Genomic DNA, 21,915 nt, shown 5'->3' on the forward strand with positions numbered 1-21,915 from the left:
AACTGAGAGAAATATATATATATATATATATATATATATATATATATATATAAGGCACTTTGTGTGTGTGTGTGTGTGTGTTTGCATGTGCCTATCTGCATCTGTGTGTGTGAGTTTGTCCCCTACATTAGCCCCCCCTGGAAGGGGGAGGGCTTGATTTCTGAGAACTACGACTGAAGTAAAAAGAAGTAGACAGAAATATCCACGTATATATAAGGCATTTTGTGTATGTATGTGTGTGTGTCTATCTGTATCTGTGTATGTGTGTGAGTTCATTCCCTATGTTAGCCGCTGGCAGGGGAGGGGCTTGATTTCTGAGAACTACGACTGAAGTAAAATGAAACAAAAGCGAGAACTTACCTTTTGAGAATCTGTTAAAATATTCAGCACCGATTGAAAGTTCACAGCATCTGGCGAGCCTTGTAAAATGGCAAGTAGTTTCGCCAGTTCTGCAGAGTCGACAAGTTTCAAGATGTCTAACCGACCAGTTTCTAGAAAACAGGAAATTTGAATACTTAAGCCCAAACCTAAAAAAAAAAAATAGCTCTAAACTTAACGCGACAAACAATAAACGCGGAAGATAATTCTACTCACAATACTGCGTTTGCTGTTTAAATTCTTTGATTTTCTTAGAAAACAACAACAACAAAAAAATATGTTTCATATATATACATACTAGCCTGAGTGCCCGGCGTTGCCCGGGTGTTTGGAGGTGTGTGTTGAGCAAAAAAAAGAAAAAAAAAGTGGTAGTAGACAGGCAAGCTGGAAACCGCACTACGAAGAAGTAAAAACCCGTGAAAAAAAAAAAATAAATAAAAAACGTGACGTCTTTGCTGTTGCGCTCATTGCTAAACCGGAAGTGGCTAAGGTTTAAATTAAGGCTAATCAATCGAAAAGAGGGGATGATTTTCGAAAATATCGGCGAAAAAAGCGACCTCTCTTTGTAGAAAAGTGCCAGTTGAGGGTGAAGCAATTAATGTTTTTAGCCAATTTTTCGAGGAAAGTGTTAGCAGGCAGGCAGGCTCGAACCTGTGACACGATGCGAAGGGGGAAAAAGAAAGTGAAAAACCCCTCTGAGATGTTACCGCTACGCTAAGATGGGAGACATCCAGAAAGTGAAAGTTAAGTGAATGAGTTCACACTGTTAGCCAGTTAAGCGTACAGCTTTCCGCCCGCTGTATTCCTTTTCCCACGATGTTGGGGAAAACTAGCTACCCACTAACAGGAATAGCAATTGTCTGATATGAGGGGCTTCCCTTAAATTAATCAAAGCTAATTGCCTTTTGGAGGTCCGGGCCACGAAGTTCACGAAGGCCAAGGCAGCTGCCTTAGCTCCGGTATTAGTTTCATTTTTATATGAAAAAGCCGAACAAACATGCGAGAGTATATAAAAAGTTCTAAAATATAGTAACCCTCCCTCGGGGATCCTGCCTATGATTGTATTGCAACCGCACTAGATTACAATCTCTACGATAGGAAAAAATCACAACCATCAAATCCAGCCTTCAATCCCAACTACCAAAACCTATTTGACCAAAAGGTAAAAGCTATAAAACTTTTTGGTCTTCGTATGAAATCATTAGTGGAAGATGCAGGTATTACAATCAGGAACATCCATGAGGTCAACCAACTAAACCTCCCACCCTGGCTACTAAAACAATCTGAAATTATCTTGGAACTAAACAAGCTCCCCAAAAATCAAACTCATCCACTGAACTATCAAGAAAAACTATTTAACATTCAGGAAAAATACCCAAATCATCAGCATATCTATACAGATGGTTCTAAGGACGGCAACAGAACTGGATGCGGAATGATATCCAATAGCACTACCTTGCAGAAGCGACTACCAGACTAAGCTTCAATTTTTAATGCTGAAGCCACAGCTATAGACCTGGCACTAGACCTCATTACTGACCTCACCTACAACAAATTTATAATTTTTTCAGACTCCCTATCAGTACTTGAATCTCTAAAGAACCAAAATTTAAATAACCTGCTACTCATTAATCTATTACAAAAAAATACATACTCTTTCATAAAATAAAAATATCAAATTCTGCTGGATACCCAGTCATTTTGGAATCCAAGGCAATGAAAAAGCCGACAGAGCTGCAAAAAATGCACTAAATCTTGATGTAAGCGATTTAAAAATTCCACACTCGGACTACAAACAACTAATACATATATTCATTATGAAGAAATGGCAAGAAAAATGGAATAATTGTCAAAACAACAAATTTTTCAAAATCAAACCCACAATAGAGAAATGTTTACCAAATTTCAGAAAATCGCGTAGAGAGGAAGTAGTTTTGTCCCGCATTCGCATAGGACATGCATACATAATCCACTCCTTTCTGCTAAAAAAAGAAGACCCCCCCCCCGAATGTATGGCATGCCAAGAACCCTTTACTTTAAAACACTTTCTTTTGCATTGTGACGACATTGAGCATATCCGGCAGAACTTTTACAAAGTTAACAGAAAGAACTATTTAAAAAAGTCAATCCTAAAAAAATACTAACATTCCTTAGAAAAGCCAATTTATGCAAAAGAATATAATTTTACCCGATCCAACTTCACCTCCACACGAAAAACAAAAAAAAACAAAACAACACCTAATGACCCCAAAAGGCTGACTGAATAAGTTAAAATATTTAACAAAAAAAAAAAAATTTTTTTTGACGGACCTCGGCATTAAATAACAACAACAAAAAAGGTTGATATGCCGTAAAACCCAACCCCCTGGGGAAAAAAGCCTTTGCTGGACATACAAAAACGCGCGTGCCACTTTTGCCTTATATATATATATATATATATATATATATATATATATATATATATATATATATATATATATATACATATATACATGAAGATTTCATGAAAATTATTTAAGGATAGATAGATTTATAGATTATCACTTGTTTTTGTCTTCCATATTAAACAATGACAACATTCTATTTTACGGAAACAAATAATTTTAAAAAGTAATCTACGGACTGTTTTTAGCAATCGAACCCCAAACCTTATGAATTACAGTCCATTACGCTATAATGCCATAAATAATTTTACTGTTTATTTTTTATCGCTCATAAGGTGTTTAAATATATATATATATATATATATATATATATATATATATATATATATATATATATATATATATATATATATATATATATTTAGGGGATTAGAACAAGAGTCTAAAGAGCAGAGTATATTTTAACTAACTATTTTCCTTTATATTTGAATATTTTACAGATACATCAACCTTACTTAAAAACTGCTGGGTTTATTTTTGGTGTCTTTAAAAAACCTCCACGCAATATTTTATTTTTATTTTTTACTACTCGCCTGACGATGACCAGTGGAGGTCGAAAACGTTCGCGATTATGGGAAATTTCTTTTTTCATACGAAAAAAAAAAAAAAACGTTCTGAAAATGGTTCGACAAAGAGAAAAGGAGGATTACAAGAAAAACAAGAGTTGTCTGTGCTATTCAATGAAACGTGCATATATATATATATATATATATATATATATATATATATATATATATATATATATATATATATATGAAGATGTATAAAAAACAACAAAAAAAAAGAAAACGAAAAGTATAAAAGTTCATAACTTTTCTTTATTCGTTTTCTATTGGTGACGTGCAGAAATACAAAATATTATAAAGAAATTAAAACTTTTTCTACATAATTTCGACCGATCGTTCAGTCTTCATCAGTGTAGTGATATATATATTAGTGGCCTGGAAAGGCCACATGGGAGACAACCTAATGAAACGTGCATATATATATATATATATATATATATATATATATATATATATATGAGAGATAGGTACTAGGTAGATACATTTAATAAATTAACAGCAATTTAATGTACGATTCTAAATCAGATCACATAGAATTTCTGAAAACAAAAACAAAACAAAAAAAAACATGAAAGCTCTAAACCCAAACAAGCAAAGAATCTCGATATCCTGGCTCGAAATAATAGAGGATGACTCACGTGTGATATTTTTGAGGATGGGATTCACAAGTTCCAAGACTGATTGCAGGATGAAAAAGTTTTGGTTTATTTGAGCCAATGTTTTGTGCATGTCTGCAGGCACCATTTTTGGATCAATGCTGGTGACATATTTGATTAATTCCTTCAATGGCTGGCGACTTCAAAAAAAAAAAAAAAAAAAAAGAAATAGAAAATAATGCCAGATCAAACAATTTCCAGAAAAGCTCGATTATCAGAAAAAAGGTTCAATTTCCAGAAATGTTGAATTAACAAAAAATGTTTGATTTCCAGAAATATGCAATTACTAGAAAAGTTTAACAGCCAGGCAGTGCCAATTTCCAGACAGTTCTAAGTTCCAGACAATTCTAATTTCCAGACAAGAGAAAATGGTCAATTAAATCAAACAATTTCCAGAAAAGTTCAGTTATCAGAAAAGTTCAGTTATCAGAAAAGTTCAGTTATCAGAAAAGTTCAGTTATCAGAAAAGTTCAATTTAGGATGGTCAAAAGAAAGAATTTGGACACCAGCGTCAGAAAGTGGGACTGAGAAGTGGGCATCTCTGTAGGTGTTCCCCGGCAAGGGCGCACCAGGCGATTAGCAATAAACTAACCACTTTAGAAAGAGAAAAGGCAAAACCTGGATGGGTGGCCCTTCTAGAACTGCACAGGAGCAGCATTACACTATGATCAGCAGGGACCATGTGATTACAGGAATGGTCTAATCTCTGTTGATTTTAAAAGTTTGGTCAATAGAAAACTGAGAAGTAGGATTGAAACTGCTATCTTCAGACAATGCTCACCTGGAAGTTAACAATTTCAATCCTACACTAAGACGGCCAGAGGCTTAGTTGGCTAAAACGTGGTGAGATGACAACAACTATGGAAGGCAGTAATTGCTGAGGATGCAGTTAGGAGATTCGGAGTTCCTATCCTGTTGCGGTTAACCATCTGACGAAGGCCAGGGGGAATAGTTGGCCGAAACGTCGTGAAACAATAACTAGAAGATGAAGATAAATTATACAAATTACTCATCTCAATAAGAATTCAAGTTAATTCAAAATAATAGTTCTATTTATGTTTTTTAGGGCGGACATCAAACGTCAAGAAATGGGAGACAACTCCGACTCTCGAAAATAGAAGATAGATACCTGGCAACTGGATTTAGATCCGTTTGTAGAATTGCAAAAAACTTTTCCAAATCTTTCTTGTATGAAGATTCATTTAACCAATTGCTGCCGATTCCAGTCTCCAAGACAGGTGGGTTCTCAATCAGGGAGGAAATTAAGTCTTGAATTTCAATTTCATCCAAGATTATGCTGATAAAATTTAGCTTCATCGAATCCAGTGGAGAATTCGGGTCGTACAGCTTTTCAATCTGAAGATGAACAACAAAATATAAATTAAACATTTGCGACATGAGTAAAATAATCAAACATATAAAGTTATATTGTCGGAATTTAAAAAGTCAGACCTAAACAGAAATCCGTCTCGTATATCGATATTTGATTTAGGCTAGCCCACCATTTTTTTATTTTGCTTTCCATTATATCATTAACATGAATATAACTTATTTCTGTTAAGTTTTTTCTTAAAATTCCGGCTAAGAAAATAATAGAAGATTTCTTCTGAAAAAAAGGGCAAAATTCTCTTCGGACTCTTGTCCTTAATACAAATAAATTGCATTTGTACCATCGAACATATATTGTCAGATTTTGAGTCGGTGGGGCATTAGAATACGCCGACTGCCCCCCCCCCCGCAGAGGGTAAAAGTCCCTCAATTGGGGTCCTGGATATGACCTTAAACTATATCCAGTGGTGAGGCCCCAGCTTGTGGGCTTTGGGGAGTGTGGAGCCACCCTTTAATTACCATTGCTCCCAGATTCACTCTGACCCGGAGTGGTAGTACCTGTTAGAGTCCCAACTATGGGTTAAATAGAAACCGACGTGAAAACAACAAATATATTCTATTAAAAAACATTTTCTTCAAAATCTTTGGATTCGGCATTAAATAACCGGAAAAGGGTTGATATGCCGTAAAACAAAAACAACCAACCAACCAACCAACCAAATCAAACAACAATTTGTATGATTTCATTTTTTATTCGTTTTCTTCTGCATTGTTATAAGCATGTATATGGCTTATTTTATTCATTTTTATTGAGAAAATACTTATTCTGGCTAAGGAAACAGTTACAGTAAAGATATTTTCCTTTACGCAACCGAACAAACCATAGGGAATTATAGTGTGTAATTACACTGAGATTTCACTGTTTATTTGTTCATAAATAAATATTATTAATAATTATTTTTAAACCTACAGACATGTGTTTACAAACTTCCTTGCACATATATATATCTATATATATATATATAAACTCTTCTAATTTTTTTTTTTTGTGTATTGATATTCACGTTAAAAACTCTTGTTTCTATTTATCTAAAAAGAAAATACAACTTCGGTATCCATGGATCGTCCAATTGCATTAATCTAAAAAAGATCTTGTTAATTTGCATATTCTTTCGAACATTCAATTTAATTAATTCCCTATTAGTTGTTTTTTCGGTTTTCTTATGGGATGATCATCTTTAGTTAACTATTACGCGTAATTATATCAATGCAGATGTTCTACATGATTTATACTTGCGTAATATTTGCATAAAAAGATTATAGTAAACACAAACCTCTTTCTACATATATTTAAGTGTGCATATATATATATATATATATATATATATATATATATATATATATTGGTTTAAAAAATGTCTACCAAATTCCTGTCAGTTTTTGGTATACAAACATTAAACTTAATATATAGAGTATTCGAACCTATGCAAAACTTATATTTGGATTTTAGCCGGGGAAATCGGTGCAAAAGTGTGAAAAAAATAAAAAAATAAAAAATGGAATTTGCCAGGTGAAGGTCGAACGATGGCATTAAGAATATGCATGCATAACGTAATAGCTATTGGTTCAGGTTTTAATTTTTAGCCTTGCAGCAAACATGTTTTCATAAGTTCAGGCATTATCGTCAATGGAAAGAGTAAATTGGAAGCTAAACGTTTTGGTTTCGATTCTTGGTGGTGGCATGCGAGTCATTTTTTTTTTTAACTTTTCAAATTATTACTATATATTAGGTTCGATATAATATAATAATAAATACGAAATGTGCATTAATCAAAATATCATATTTAATCGTATATTAAACCGGGCAGGGCGGCCTGCTAGTATATATATATATATATATATATATATATATATATATATATATATATATATATATATATATATATCCAAGAAAGTAGAGTGATATAGGTTACATCATTTTCGTCGCACTATTGTCCTCATCAACATTATCTTTTAATTATTGTTTTATTGATGTAATTTATTCCGGTTCAGTGTTTTTCGTAAAATACTTATTCTGGCTAAGAAAGATTTCATCTTCTAAACAAGCGATAAATACTCATCAACATTATTTATTTATTTATTTTTTACATATCAAGACCCGGAGGTCATTTGAGGATAAGGGTAAATGAGTGTACAGTAGTATCGTCTTATTAACTGAATAATTCTATTTAAAAATGCAGACCTTCAATTTCGTTTAATAGTTTCATAAGTAATTCAAATTTATTAATCAATTAAAATTACACCAACGAATCTTACATTATCTGAAGTGTTTAAAGTATAGTAGCGATTAAGTTAGCTAGTGTGAAGTTTGATGTGGGCCAGTTTTAGTGCATGTCACAATAACCTATATGGAAACAAAATTGTACCCGGAGACAAGTGGCGTGCGTCGAAGCAGGGGCAAATGTAAAACTCTGAAAACAAAACAGTCGATCGATATCAGGATATAATGTCACGTTTTCTAATGCGACAAAAAGGTTTTTCAGACAGTTCTTTCCAGGAAGCCCCACGAATGGCTAGACGATGTAGATTGGTTGTTTTTGCTTTACGGCATATCAACCCTTTTCAGGTTATTTAATGGCAAATCCAGTTATTTTGAAGAAAATTTTTTTTTTTAATAGAGTATATTTTTTTTTTCAAGTCAGTTTCTATTTAACCCATAGTTGGGGCCCTAACAGGTACTACCACTCTGGGTCAGAGTGGACCTGGGAGCAATTGCAGTTAAAGGGTGGCTCCACACTCCCCAAAGCCCGCAAGTCGGGGCCTCACCATCGCATATAGTTTAAGGTCATATTCAGGACCAGACGATGTAGAAACTGATAATCTAAGCTGATTGTTACCGATGTTTCCATCCGTCTGCATTTCTCAATTTCTAAGAAGGAAATTATTTTACTTATTTGACTAAGTTCATTTGCTCCCCTCCATTTAGCCCCAAAAGTCCCCAGGGGATGTCAAATCCTGGTGAAAATGAACAAACGGCGCAGTTTAAGGCCTTAACATATAAATATTTGTGCAAAACCACCAAACAAAGAAATGACTAAGTCCATCATTTGTCCCCCCTCCCATTTAGCCCCCGAAGTCCCCAATGCCTTAACATATTTAAATTTGAGTTCAGCACCATGCAAAACTACAAAATAGACATACGCAGAAAATTTTGGACAAATATGGTAAAATAGTCCCAAAAATGGAGTGCTTTTATTAGCCTTAAAAGAGCCCCTGGGCCACACCCAAGAGTTATCGTGAAGTATCGACAAACAAAATTATATTATTACAACTTTTCCGAAAGTTTTATAAAGATCCAAGGTATCAATTTTTTTTAATAAGCACAGAAGTTTAAATTTTATCTATTTTAACCCAAAAGGCACCCCTGGGTGGACAACCTCAGTTTCCCCGGAAAATCTGTTCCGTCATTTTTTTTTACTCATATCATGTTTAATGTTTGTGCAAAATTTCCAAAAATTCAAGGCATAGTTATTGATAAAAGTACGAATGGACAAGGGTGAATTTACAGGTCCACGCTCCTTTTGTTGGGGGGGGGGGGCAAAAATGGTCATTTAACTTAATTGATGAATTTAAATTGCACCAGTTTGTTCCCCATCGCGTCAAATTAAAGTAATTAATTTATTAGAAAGTTATACAGAAACAAAATGGCGAGGTCTTTTTAAAACAAGAAAGAATAAGATCGAAAGAAATATATTAAAAAAAAATGGCAACTTACATTTTGAATAAAAGTTGCAAGTCCATCAATACTTAAAAGTGAATCCATCCAATTTTTGGTGAAGAATTCTTTTAATGAAGCACTGGAACAAAGGAGGGTTTGAAAGTCGCCTGCTTTACTTCCCAAAATATCTGTTGCAAAGATTTCTTGAAACAAGGAACTATTCACACAGATCTTCCCCCATTCGACTTCACCTAACAACTTTTGGTACTGAAATTGGAGAAGAAAAAAAAAAGAGAGAAAAATAGAATCAATAGTTAAATTATGCAGAAAATAAACAAAAATGATTATATCAATTTATCACTATTCACCTTCGTAGTCTCAGTTCCTTACCTTCTTAATAAAATACAATTAATACATTTGAATAGAGTTTGATAGGAAAATTAAAAGGAATATTAAAACTTCAGCCGCTTACGCTCGTAATAAAATACAGTTAATACATTTGAATAGAGTTTGATAGGAAAATTAAAAGGAATATTAAAACTTCAGCCGCTTACGCTCGTAATAAAATACAGTTAATACATTTGAATAGAGTTTGATTAGAAAGTTAAAAGGAATATTAAAACTTCAGCCGCTTACGTTCTTAAAGTTTGCAGACAGATAATAAATAAATAAATAAAAGCTATTTACTGTTAAAAAGAAGATAGAAAGCTACAATCAATATTTAAATTATGTATAACGTATGCCGGTAGAAAATAAAGTAAGATAATAAATAATAGCCATTTATCCTTATTCACCTTCATAGCTTCAGCCGCTTACGTTTTTAATAAAATAGGTTTGGTTTGATTGCTCTGTTTTACGACATATCAACCCTTTTAGGGTTATTTAAAGCCGAATCCAGTTATTTTGGAAACGCTTTAAGTCTTTTTATATCTTCAAATATTTATTTGTAGAGCTTGGTTTGGTGTTGTTTTACGGCATATCAGCTCTTTTCGGGCTATTTAATGCCGAATCGAGCTATTTTGGAAATAGTGTTCATGTTGCATCCAATTTTTTTGTAGAAGGTTTTTATTCTTCAAACTCTTTGTATCTTCAATCGCTAGTTTGTAACGTTTGGTTTGGTTGTTTTATTGTGGCTTTTATTGTTTTTACTCTCTGCCCTGCAGAACATGGATGAGTTTTGCAATGGGAGAGGGAAAAGAGTTAAGGATTAATGTTTCGCACATTTTAAGTTAGGAAACCAGTCAGGAAGTGGGGGAGATAGAAAGAGAAAGGGGAAATGGGAAGAAGGAAAAGGGGGGGGGTAAGTTATTGTTTTTGGTTTTGGTTTTGCTGAAACATAATTAAGTTCTGCAAAAGGAAGTAGAAAAACAAAAACATCAATGTTGAGTTCATTTCGTCCCAGGAAGCCAATCTCTTCAGACAGCCTGATCTGGTAGCACCAGTTTTATGAAATACAATCAGATCTACTTCACAATATCTGGAAATGTCTAATCAACCATCAAATTTTTTCTCTTCAATAAGATTATGCAAGTAATTGTCGATGAGCAGAAGACCAAAGCTCAAAGTACCAATGTTGGCATGCCTCAAGGAACCATCCAATTCTTTCCTTATCTTCATCAATGATCTCTCAAATCACCTTCTAAGTTCATTCGTCGACATAAATGCAGGTAAAACTAATATCTATGGTAAAACTTCAAAGGTCAACAACAGCCAAGATCTCTCTGAGTTTCTCTACTCCGACACTGAGCACGTGGTGCAATGGGGCAAAAGGTGGCAGGCTAATTTTAACGCAATTTCAACGCACCCAAAATGAAGCTTCTCTCTTTACACCCCCAACGCTCTGATCCCCATTTAACCCTAATCAATCTGAATGGCTCTAGTCTCAAAGAAGCACCCTGCTTCGACAAGCTTCTGGGACTGACTTTCAGCCCTGGCCCGAAATAAAAGACTACATCAAATCTGTTAGCAAGATCGCCGGAAAAATAGTTGCATCATCTACCGCTCCAGAAAGTATCTCACTCCGAACACACTCCTCTACCGATAGTATGTGGGAACATGATGAGAATTAGCAGCGAACCGGATGTTAACGCATCCAACATGAGAAACAAAATGAAAAATCGTCTTTTGCACATGGCTCCACGCATCGCTTCCGCTTGGGAAGAAAAAAATAAGATAACCACAAAATAATTATCAACCAATGGCAGAGCTCCGCGCCTAAAATAAACACCTCAAATATCACAGTCGCTGGGAGCCAGTTTGCCACTATAAAAACGAGGTATTTGAGGGAACCGAGAGGAGGGAACAGGAGATTTTCGCCCAGCTGCGTCAGTGAACGCACGGACATTCTCCCACCCGACCTAAAGAGATGAAGAAAAAGAAATAAGGCACCAGTGAACTGAAGCCGACTACGCTCTCATGTTATGGGCCAAACGCCTTCAATTCTAAACAATGCCTAATTCACACAAACCAAAGAAGAGAGAGGAGGAGAAAGAAGACAAAGACGCCGGGCTGCTTGCGCTGATGAAAGAAGTCACTCGCTTTCCAGTTACAAGTCAGGACACGCATCATCGACAGCAGGATGACCGGCCTACTCTAACCCTCTCTATTGCCCAAAAGATATTTTATGAACATTCATTCCTTGTCAATTCATACATACCTACAAACATTTTACGAACATTCATTCCTTGTCAATTCATACATACCTACAAACATTTTACGAACATTCATTCCTTGTCAATTCATACATACCTACAAACATTTTATGAACATTCATTCCTTGCCAATTCATACATACCTACAAACAGTTTACGAACATTCATTCCCTGTCAATTCATACATACCTACAAACATTTTACGAACATTCATCTCCTTTGTTAAATCACATTCCATCCTACGAACACTTTGCCTCTCCTAATACAAATTGTTGGTAGTAAATAAAATCGGTTCTCAACCTTCAATATTCGTCTGTCTTTAATTATATGGAGTCCGAATCTACACACTTCCAACGTTATTCATTTCAGGTATTATTGGTTGTGGCCTCTATGGCATCCTTTCCCACCTCTAACCCTTTTTTATAAAACCCTAGGCCATAAGTATATGAGACAAATACGTCATATAATGGAGTAATCCTACCAAATCTGGGCAGGAGCTGCTGGGAATACTCTATCCTTTTCTTCTCCCTGCAAACTCTTTCCTGAAGAAGAAACGTTGTGAGCCTATCTCTACTCTATCTTTATTTTCATGGCAAGTGATCGGCTGAGCTCCAATTTATAGTTTCTCTCATGCCATACTTACACAACAAGCCCTCGTCTAACTACAACTTCCCCTCATTCTCTATCTGTGCCTAAATCAAAACAAATTCCATGAACAAAGTTTCTTTCCTAGAGCTACCCATTTGTGAAACTGTTTTGCTCGCCTGCTTTCCAGCTGACTAAAAAATGATCGTCTTCAAGTCCAATGAAAACAAATTTTTGTGGAGTAGTCTCCTTAAATAATCCAATTCTACCCAATTTACACTACTAGCAATCGTTACGTTGTTGTCTCAGTGACCTTATCCTTGAGTGGCCTTTGATAAATGCTGACCCCCTTGTAAAAAAAATATAGAATCAACGATTTATTGTCTTCACAGGTTCCTCGAATGACGTGTTAAATTTGCATCGATACAAAAGCAGCAGGATCAGTTATCGGACATTTGCTGTGCCTAAATCAATAACCATATATATGTCTATATATCTATAAAAGTGAACGTGTGTGTGTGTCTGTGTACATTTCCCTACGCAATAACTCTGCCAATTTTTAGTCTACAGACTCGAAATTTTATATACAGAGTACTGAGATTTAGGAAAATCTATGTGATCGGTTTTTGGCCAGAATTTGGCGATTAAGGAGTCAAAGTTCAACGATTTGACATTTGAGAACTCTACCAAACTCCTCCGACAATTTTGGGTCTAAAAACTTGAAATTTTAGATATAGGTTCCTTGGACATGGATCTAACTTAATTGTGTTGAGTCCAAAACAATAAATGTTAAGGGGTCATAATAGGGGTCAAAGTAAAAAAAAAAATTGACCGCTTTTTTTTTTTGCTCAACATAACTCCAAATACCTGGGCAACGCCAGGCACCCAGGCTAGTATATATATATATATATATATATATATATATATATATATATATATATATATATATATATATTCCAGGTAAAAATATCCAAAAGTATAAACATACAATTAAACCAGGTTGTTTGGATTGTTCAATAAAAAGAGAAAAATCTTATTTACTTCAATTTAGGTAAACAATTTCATGTCAACAACAAGCGAAATCGTCTAACCTAATTAAAAACAATCCAAATGACTAAGTCTACCTTTCAGTGAGTATAGTAGCTGCTGATCAAACCACCTTCTCTCTTTCCAAACGCCCACAATAAAAATGATTAAAAAAATGGCTGTCCATATGTTTTCTTTTTCTTTTCACTAAAAGACAAACCTCGATCAAGATCGGAGGCTTCGGTTGTCGAATGAGATCTTTTTAGATTGAAATGATGGATTTATTGTCGCAACTAAAAGTAATTTTGTTTTCCTAAATTGAATAAAATAATATACATACATACACATATACATACGTATACATACATACATACACATATACATACATATACATACACATGTATACATACATATACATACATACACATGTATACATACATATACATACATACATACACATGTATACATACATATACATACATACATACACATGTATACATACATACACATGTATACATACATACACATACATACACATGTATATGTACATACACATGTATACATACATATACATACATACACATGTATACATACATATACATACATACACACACATACATACACACACATATATACATACACACACATATATACATACACAGACACATATATACATACACACATATACATACACACACATATACACACATATACATACACACACGCATACATATATATATATATATATATATATATATATATTATTTCATTTCTTCAGCCCGGAATCAAAGTTGGTCATAGGTTCAAACAGCACTTGGCTATACATCAGAGAGCGATCTTTGGACTTTATATTACTATGTCATTGTTAATTGTGGTAGAAGACGAATTCTTGCTGTGAATGCCTGCCATTTCTTTTTTCCAAATGCTTCAAATTTAGGTACTTGTGCAGTTACGGACTGTGCTTACAGAAATTTAAATAGGATTTTCAAATTCAATTTCCATTATTTCAATTATTAAATAAACCTCTTCTCATGTTAAGTGTTGCTTTTATATTATATTTCTCTTTGTCTGTCTGTCTGTTTATTCCATCTTTTCTTGGAAACTACAGGTTCGATCTGGCTGAAATTTTGTATGGACCTTTGCTATAATAAAGTGCAGCGCACTAAGTATTATGGTATCTGCCTGATGCATAGCTAGTATTAACAAAAATTAGCATTTAAGTCACACTTTTACCGAGAAGTACTGAGCCGATTTAGCTGAAATTTTGTATGGTCCTTTGTTATGATTAGCACAGATGTTACCATATTTATCCATCAATTTGGCATAAAGCACTTGTTCGAAGTCAACGGGCTATAACTTTTCGAGCAAAAAGTTTAGCCATTCCTGATAAAATTGTGTCTAAGATTCTTTCTGATTTTATTATCCAGCAAGAATAATAAAAAAAATAGAATGGAATTTAAATAAGTAAAATGTCTTACCTTTGTCTGGTTTTGGCTCCAACGTTCAAGAGTTTTCAGAAGAGCTTTGACAAACTCAGGACTTTTCTCAACCAATTCGAACAATTTCCGGATCTCCATTGATTTTGTAAATTCACTCAAAACAAACTTGTTCGTGGCTTGAAATAAATTCAACAAATAGTGGGTTCACATTAATAGCTTAACTGAAATTCCAATCGATTTCATAAATTACATATTCTAAGTTTTTTGTGGGTATGACATAATCACCTAGCTATAGCAAAATAGACCAAGAATTCGCAGGTAAAAGTGAATGTTAGCATCAAGTCAAGACTTATTAGTCAGAGATTAGACATAAGGGACTATTCTCAGATCAACGGGTTATAACTTAGACAGCAATTTTCATTTACTTTTTATTATACACTACCGGCATTTCCCGGGCGTTTGGAGGTGTGTGCTGAGCAAAAAAAAAAAAAAGTTGTAGTAGGCATGCAGGCTCGAACCCGTAACGCAAAGGAGGAAAAGAACATGAAAAAAAACGTGACGTCTTTGCTGTTGCGCCCATCTCCAAATCGGAAGTGACGAATGTTTAAATCAACGTTAGTCAACCGAAAAGAGGAGATGACTCTCGAAAATATCGGCGAAAAAAGCGACCTCTCTTTTTCAGAAAAGTGCCCAGTGGAGGGTGAACGAATTAATGTTTTTAGCCAATTTTTCGATATTTGTCATCCGAGGGATTGAGCTTAAAACGATACCGATCTCGTGAAAATCCGTCGCCTCTGCTGAAAGTTTTAGGCAAACATACATACATTTAAACAAACAGGTTAGATTCATATTATAGATTACTGAAATTCTCACAAACGACAGGTGAGAAAAGCGTGAGTCATTTTATCAAAAGAACACAAAACAAGAATATAACGAAATAAAGTTTTATGTACACCATGAAAAGAAACTGGAATCTTAGGAAGATCTTCACTGTCACAGTAATTATAGGAGCAACCAGATTCATGAAAAAGAATGTCAAAACTTGGCGAATATACCCGGTGAATCAAGTGCAAGAGAGAGAGAGAGAGATTCAAACAATTGCTCTTATAAAGACGGTTAGAATCTTAAGAAGATCTCTCGGTTTCGCCAAAAATCCTAACCAGGCGCACATGGAATTATAATGATTAAAAGTCGTTGTAATGACAATTGATCCCAAGCTAGTATCAAGGATGACCTAAGCTGACCCCCATGTCTCTCCTGTCATGGGGATCGAAGAACTGCAATGCGCGGGTGAATTGTTCGATTGGGATTAACCAATGTCTACGGAATAACATGCAGTAGAATTCACTGATTGATCTTTGTGATGGGGGAAATCGCCCAAGCCAACCCACTTACCTGAGTATAAGAAGCAATGCGTATAAAAGGTATTACACAACTAGAGAGAAAGAGAGAGAGAGAGAGAGAGAGAGAGGGAGAGAGAGAGAGGGAGAGAGAGAGAGAGGGGGGGGGGCTTAGAGCATCTTTTTTGACCCCTCCCCCCACCCGAAAGTAACACAGCACGGCAGATTATCCCAGCCGAAAAATTAATCTCTGTTGAAACCAATTGCGATTGTGAAGCGGAGAGAAAGTTATTTTTTCTTCTAAAAAAGTAAATTTGAAGCCGACAGACAGAGATTGTGAGGACGTGTATATTACTGCCTTACTTCCCCCCCATCCCTTCTGTTAAACCTGTGTTAGCCACGTGGGTGTTCCAAACATGGTTAGTCTCATGCGGTGTTTCATACAGCCCAATACCAAAATGCTTATAGTGTTATTATGTTGTAAAAATGGTTATCCTGCTGGTTCAGGATATATCTACAGATATAAATCAAAAACCAAAACATTAATTCCATATTAAATATTACAGAGTAACCCAATAATGCATAATATGCGCTTGTATCTACAAAATTTCATTCCCACTGGAAAAATACAAAAATATATAAACTATACAACCTACATTAGTCTTCTGGGGTGACTGGGCACCCTAGCAGGACTAAGTGACGTCTACCTCCAAGAAAAACTGAGGCACAACTGCGCCATACCATGTGTGCTATACCCTCACTGAGACAGGAGAGTACTTGGAGGGAGGAAAAGAAATAAGTTACCAACTAGGAATTATGAGCACTTAAGCAAAATTGGGAGGACAAAAAACCCATGTGACTAACGCAGGATTAACGACCCGCAGTGACTACTAAAAAATACTTTCGCCTGCTACTGATAAACAAAAAGGTATTGGTTTATACACGTGAATTCAAATATTATAGCCATTTTATTTTTTATTTTGTACTAGCATTTCAGCCTGGCGTTGCCTAGGTGTTTGGAGGTGTATGTTGAGCAAAAAAAAAAAAAAAGAAAAAAAAAGGCGGTCAATTTTTTTAAAGCTTGACCCCTATTATGATCCCTTAACATTTATTGGTTTGGGCTCAAATCAAGTTATTTAGTTAGATCCATGTCCAACGAACCTATATCTAAAATTTCAAGTGTTTAGGCCCAATATTGTCGGAGAAGTTTGGTAGAGTTCTCAAAGGTCAAATCGTTGAACTTTGATCCCTTAATAGCCAAATGTCTGGCTGAAAACCAACTACAAAGATTTTCCCAAATCTCAGTACCCTGTATATCAAATTTCCAGTTTGTAGACTGAAAAATGACAGAGTTATTGCGTAGGGAAATGTACACACACAGGCACTTTCACTTTTATAGATACATAGATAAATTAACTTCTTGTTGAGTTCGTTATCAATTCTATCAAAAAATTTGAAAAGGAAGTTTTTTTTTTCACAGCAATGCACTTCGAATAAACCATTCAAGAAGTAATCCGCTCTTTATACAGCAGGGGCGCACCATGGAACAACGTGGTACTAGACACTGACACGGTATCCATGGGATTGCGAAGAACTTTATAACTATCTGAGTTCGACCTCTGACAGGGCTTAATTGGATAAGTGATTATATCTACACACACACTGAGGGAAGAAAAAGGTTCGTTTGGTAATATAGAAAAGTGCATATTTAGAATTTTGAGAATACATCTATGACGTAATTTATTACCTTTCAAAGAGTGTCATATTTATTATTGTTGTGGCCCCATAAAGTGTCATATTTATCATAAGAGTCCAAAAGAAAAATAGTTTTATTTATTGGAAAGAAAATATGTGAAACGGAAAGTAGATGGAACACATGAAGAGCGTTTTGAAAAAGAAAACTTTTAGAATTTTCAAAGTTTTCAAATTTATGCAAAACTCATATGAAACCCTTTATGGAAACGAAATTTCAAAACCAGCAGCTTCTTCACCTGAAAGTATCCGTTATAATTTGAGAAGAGTAAGAGAAAAAAAAAAGCAGAAAAAGAGGAAGAAGAAAATAAAGGGTTTCATTCAGAGGAAAAAATACATTTTTCACGTTGAAATAAAGAAATGCGGCCTTTCCACAAACCGAACCCTGCACCAATAAGTAGCGATGATGTTGACTAGTATCAATTTTCAAGAGGGCTACTTTAGTACATGTCATGAGTACCTGGCGGCAAACGGAAATAAACCAGCTGCAGATGATGCGCACGACGATGTACATATCTAAGTGGATGTTGCATCGAAACTCTGTCCGTGCGTCACATTAAGACTAAGTTAGAAAAAAAAACAAGTTAAGAAGAAGTAACTAATTAATTACATATTGATTTCTCCTCTATTCCCTCTCTCTCCATCTCTCTCTCTCTTTCTTCCTCTCTCAGCAAGTCTCCATTGTGTTTCCACGTACAAGTAGTTTTTGTCTAGCTAAACAGAAGAGGCCAGGGGTCAACAACTACGAAGGAATCAGAGCCAGTCATGGATGACGAAATAAGTGGCTTTGAAAAAAAGACTAGCATATAAACACGCTGCACAACGTAAATGTATAAGTAGACTTCGTAAGTCATCAACATTATGTTCGTCACTCGAATCAGGTATACGGGTTTTCCAGAGCTTCATTCGTATGTTCCACCACAAGAAAGGGTTCAGTTCAGGATCCATACATTCTACTATTATAAGTGGGAATAAAGGAAAGTAACCCTAAAAGAGTAGGGTTACCCCCTCCCCTGGGACGAGAGAACGGACTTAGTTTTACATAGTGAGTCCGGGCAACGCTGAGTTAGTTGGATGAGTATTACTACGATCGTTATTGATTTTTGTAAAAATAGAAACAGAAAGAATGTTATCAAGGCGAAAGGTATTTACAGATAAAATTATTTATGTTAAATATCGTCGTTATTTATAAACATGTAAAACAGAATATTTTATGGAAAATTTCATTTAAATTTTTAAAATTCTGTAAAAAAAATTAAAAAAAAAAAGAAGTGTATTTTGAATATTTTTTGACAGAAACCTATTCCTAAATTTAGAGTTTTTGGAAAATTATCAAATAATAATTTTTTTAAATTTAGAAGAAAAAACAACAAAAAAAAAAAAAAAAAAAAAACATAATAAAAAAAGTGGGTTTTGTAAAAAATTTTGACAGAAACCAAATTCTACATTTTGAGTCTTTGGAAAATTATCAAATAATAATTTTTTGTAAATTTAGAAAGCAAAAAAAAAAAAAAAAGAACCCAGTATGACAAAATTCTGAGTCCATATTATTTGCATTCTTTGGACTCTGTTCTCATCTTTAGTATTATTTGCCCAAAATAAAAGGAATGCCATGTTTTTATAACGAGCAAAAACAAAAATATGTGACGAAGGTGGATCATCCGATTTGTGTCTTTGGTCATGTGGAGTTAATGACGTAACAAGATAGTAAGAGATACACGTAGAGAGTTAGTGGAGCGACGGGGAGGGGGCTGGGCTTGTGCTTCCAGGTTTGGACTTGACGCCCGTGGAAATCAAAGGGGCGAAATAGCAAAATGTAGACGTGTACGAAATGTGCCCCAACTCTGAGAAGTCGCTCAGCATGGAAATAAATGATTATATCCAAATATAATTCACGCCGTGGCGTTTCCCTTTTCGAAAGTATCTTTAATTTCAGGAAGAAGGTATGTGTTTTTTGCTGGTGATCCCCACCGACAATGTTATCCATCCTTTGGTAAAGACCGTCTGTGTAAGTTGTCATTGTCAATAGCTGTTATACACACCGTTATAAAAATATCCACACACATGAACACTAGAGACAATCAATAGACGGTATATGCACATTCAAGGGACTAAATGATCACATAATGTGAAAACAGATTATATATATATATATATATATATATATATATATATATATATAATGCGACGGTTGTAGGTTCAATCCACGGCTGGGGAAAGGTGTTTGTCTAGCCGAACTGATGAGTTGTGATACAACGAAACAGTACTGTATGTGGATGACACTTAAAAGCCACCCTCTCTTTGGGTTGAATACTTTGTAAATATATTTTCACCCGACGCGTATTTAAAAGCGATTAAGCGAAGCCCACTATTAATTTGTTTGTAAACAAGCTGATGGTTCGAGCACTGTGTGACGGGAGGGTGGGAATTTAATACACACTCTATGAGAAATATTTACGGCACTGATTCGTAGCTGAATGATGAGAGCCGCCGACTGTCAATGCGACGGTTGTAGGTTCAATCCACGGCTGGGGAAAGGTGTGTGTCTAGCCGCACTGATGAGTTGTGATACAACGAAACAGTACTGTATGTGGATGACAATATATATATATTCTCTCCAGTGTGAGTAGTTTTCTAGCACGGTAGAAACCGACCTTCTTTGCAGCAATTTTTGCAATGTCCTTAATATATTTGTTCCAATTCATGTGTCTGTGAATGTTAACTCGAAAAGTATGCAGAAACTTATGTTTCTAAAAAAATTTTTTCCATACACAAAAGTCGTTCCAAAAGTAAAACCTCCTATTTTTTCTCCTAATTTTTTAAACTCAAAAACTGAAACATTGAAGATCTACAAAGACAGGAATGATACCATAAAAACGAGAGACCTTTCTCCAAAATTTATTTATAATCACCGCTATTTTAAATGCATTTTTATCAGCGATGGACGATGTCTCAGATGTAATAGTCCAGAGCCCGCTTTGTCACTCACATCTCTGTCGTCACTCTGAAATCAACAAACCCATCTCCTAATTGCTGGCATCAACTGCATCCGTTTCATAAATGTTCAACAGGCGCCGGTGAACATTGATCACTTCATGTTTTTTTTTCTACATTGTGGAATTCAATGACGCATTTTTACTTTTGACGCACAGTCGCAACAGGAGTTACTTTCTTAGGGTCTCACACTGTCAATATCTGCAACAGAGAGATGAAACTTTTATATTATGAATGCATAAGTTCAGATATCCTTACAATGCAATTTGCAATCCCTTTCTGATCCATTTGCCCGGAATAAAAAACAGGATCTATTAATTTTGGAATGTCCCTCGTAATTTTGTCAATAGAAAAAAGAAGAAATTCCAGTCGATTTTATCAATTACATATTCTATCCGAGTCGAAATAAACAAAAATAAATAATAAAACAACTTACCTCTGATTTGTTGCAAATGTAATTTCAATAACCTATTTGTATACATTTGCAGGAGAATGTTACGCTTGATTTCAGCCAAAATAGAATCATTTACAAAAAGTAGACTGTTGAAAATTTCGTCCAACATTCCTCCAATGTTTCTCAGTATACTGCAAGTAGACAAACAAGACGTATATGATTATAATAATGATGATGATGATGATGATATCATCATAAATGTGTTTAAAACCGGCTAGAGATTTTTATCCTTGCCCTCCCCTGCAAACAAACATATGAAGCTTCCACCTGATTCACCACAATGGGTCCCCAACTAGAGCAGGCAATCAATCGATTTAATTGATAAATGGGCGATTTCACCGATTTCGATGACAACCTGATTGTCTTCAAGTCCAATGTAAACAAGTTCTTGATGAACCTCCTCCCCCCTAAGTAATTCAATTTACAAAATTTCCACTACTCATGTTATATTTGGTAGAGATAAGTTCGAAGAGGAGGAGTAGAAATTAATGGAACAGAGAGAGAGAGAGAGAGAGAGAGAGAGAGAGGTGCTGAGTGGACAAGACGAAGGGTAAGCTCTAAGAGGAAGAAAGAAAAGGTGTTT

General features: G+C 35.0%; 1 protein-coding gene across 4 annotated transcripts in view; it reads right to left on the reverse strand.

The window, feature by feature from the left end:
• Positions 1–21,915, reverse strand: part of LOC145268835 (uncharacterized) — a 1,065,816-nt gene that overhangs the window by 376,076 nt on the left and 667,825 nt on the right. For all 4 annotated transcript variants that reach the window (XM_080124499.1, XM_080124501.1, XM_080124498.1 and 1 more), the window contains 6 exons: positions 21,315–21,463; positions 14,832–14,968; positions 9,149–9,358; positions 5,174–5,400; positions 4,027–4,184; positions 361–491 (listed from right to left, as the gene is read on the reverse strand). In XM_080124499.1, coding sequence (XP_079980625.1) covers positions 361–491; positions 4,027–4,184; positions 5,174–5,400; positions 9,149–9,358; positions 14,832–14,968; positions 21,315–21,463 — 1,012 coding nt within the window. The remainder of the gene's footprint in view (positions 1–360; positions 492–4,026; positions 4,185–5,173; positions 5,401–9,148; positions 9,359–14,831; positions 14,969–21,314; positions 21,464–21,915) is intronic.

Source organism: Euprymna scolopes, chromosome 44 (genome assembly GCF_053919585.1).
Source record: "Euprymna scolopes isolate OS-2025 chromosome 44, ASM5391958v1, whole genome shotgun sequence".
Lineage (NCBI taxonomy): Eukaryota > Metazoa > Mollusca > Cephalopoda > Sepiida > Sepiolidae > Euprymna > Euprymna scolopes.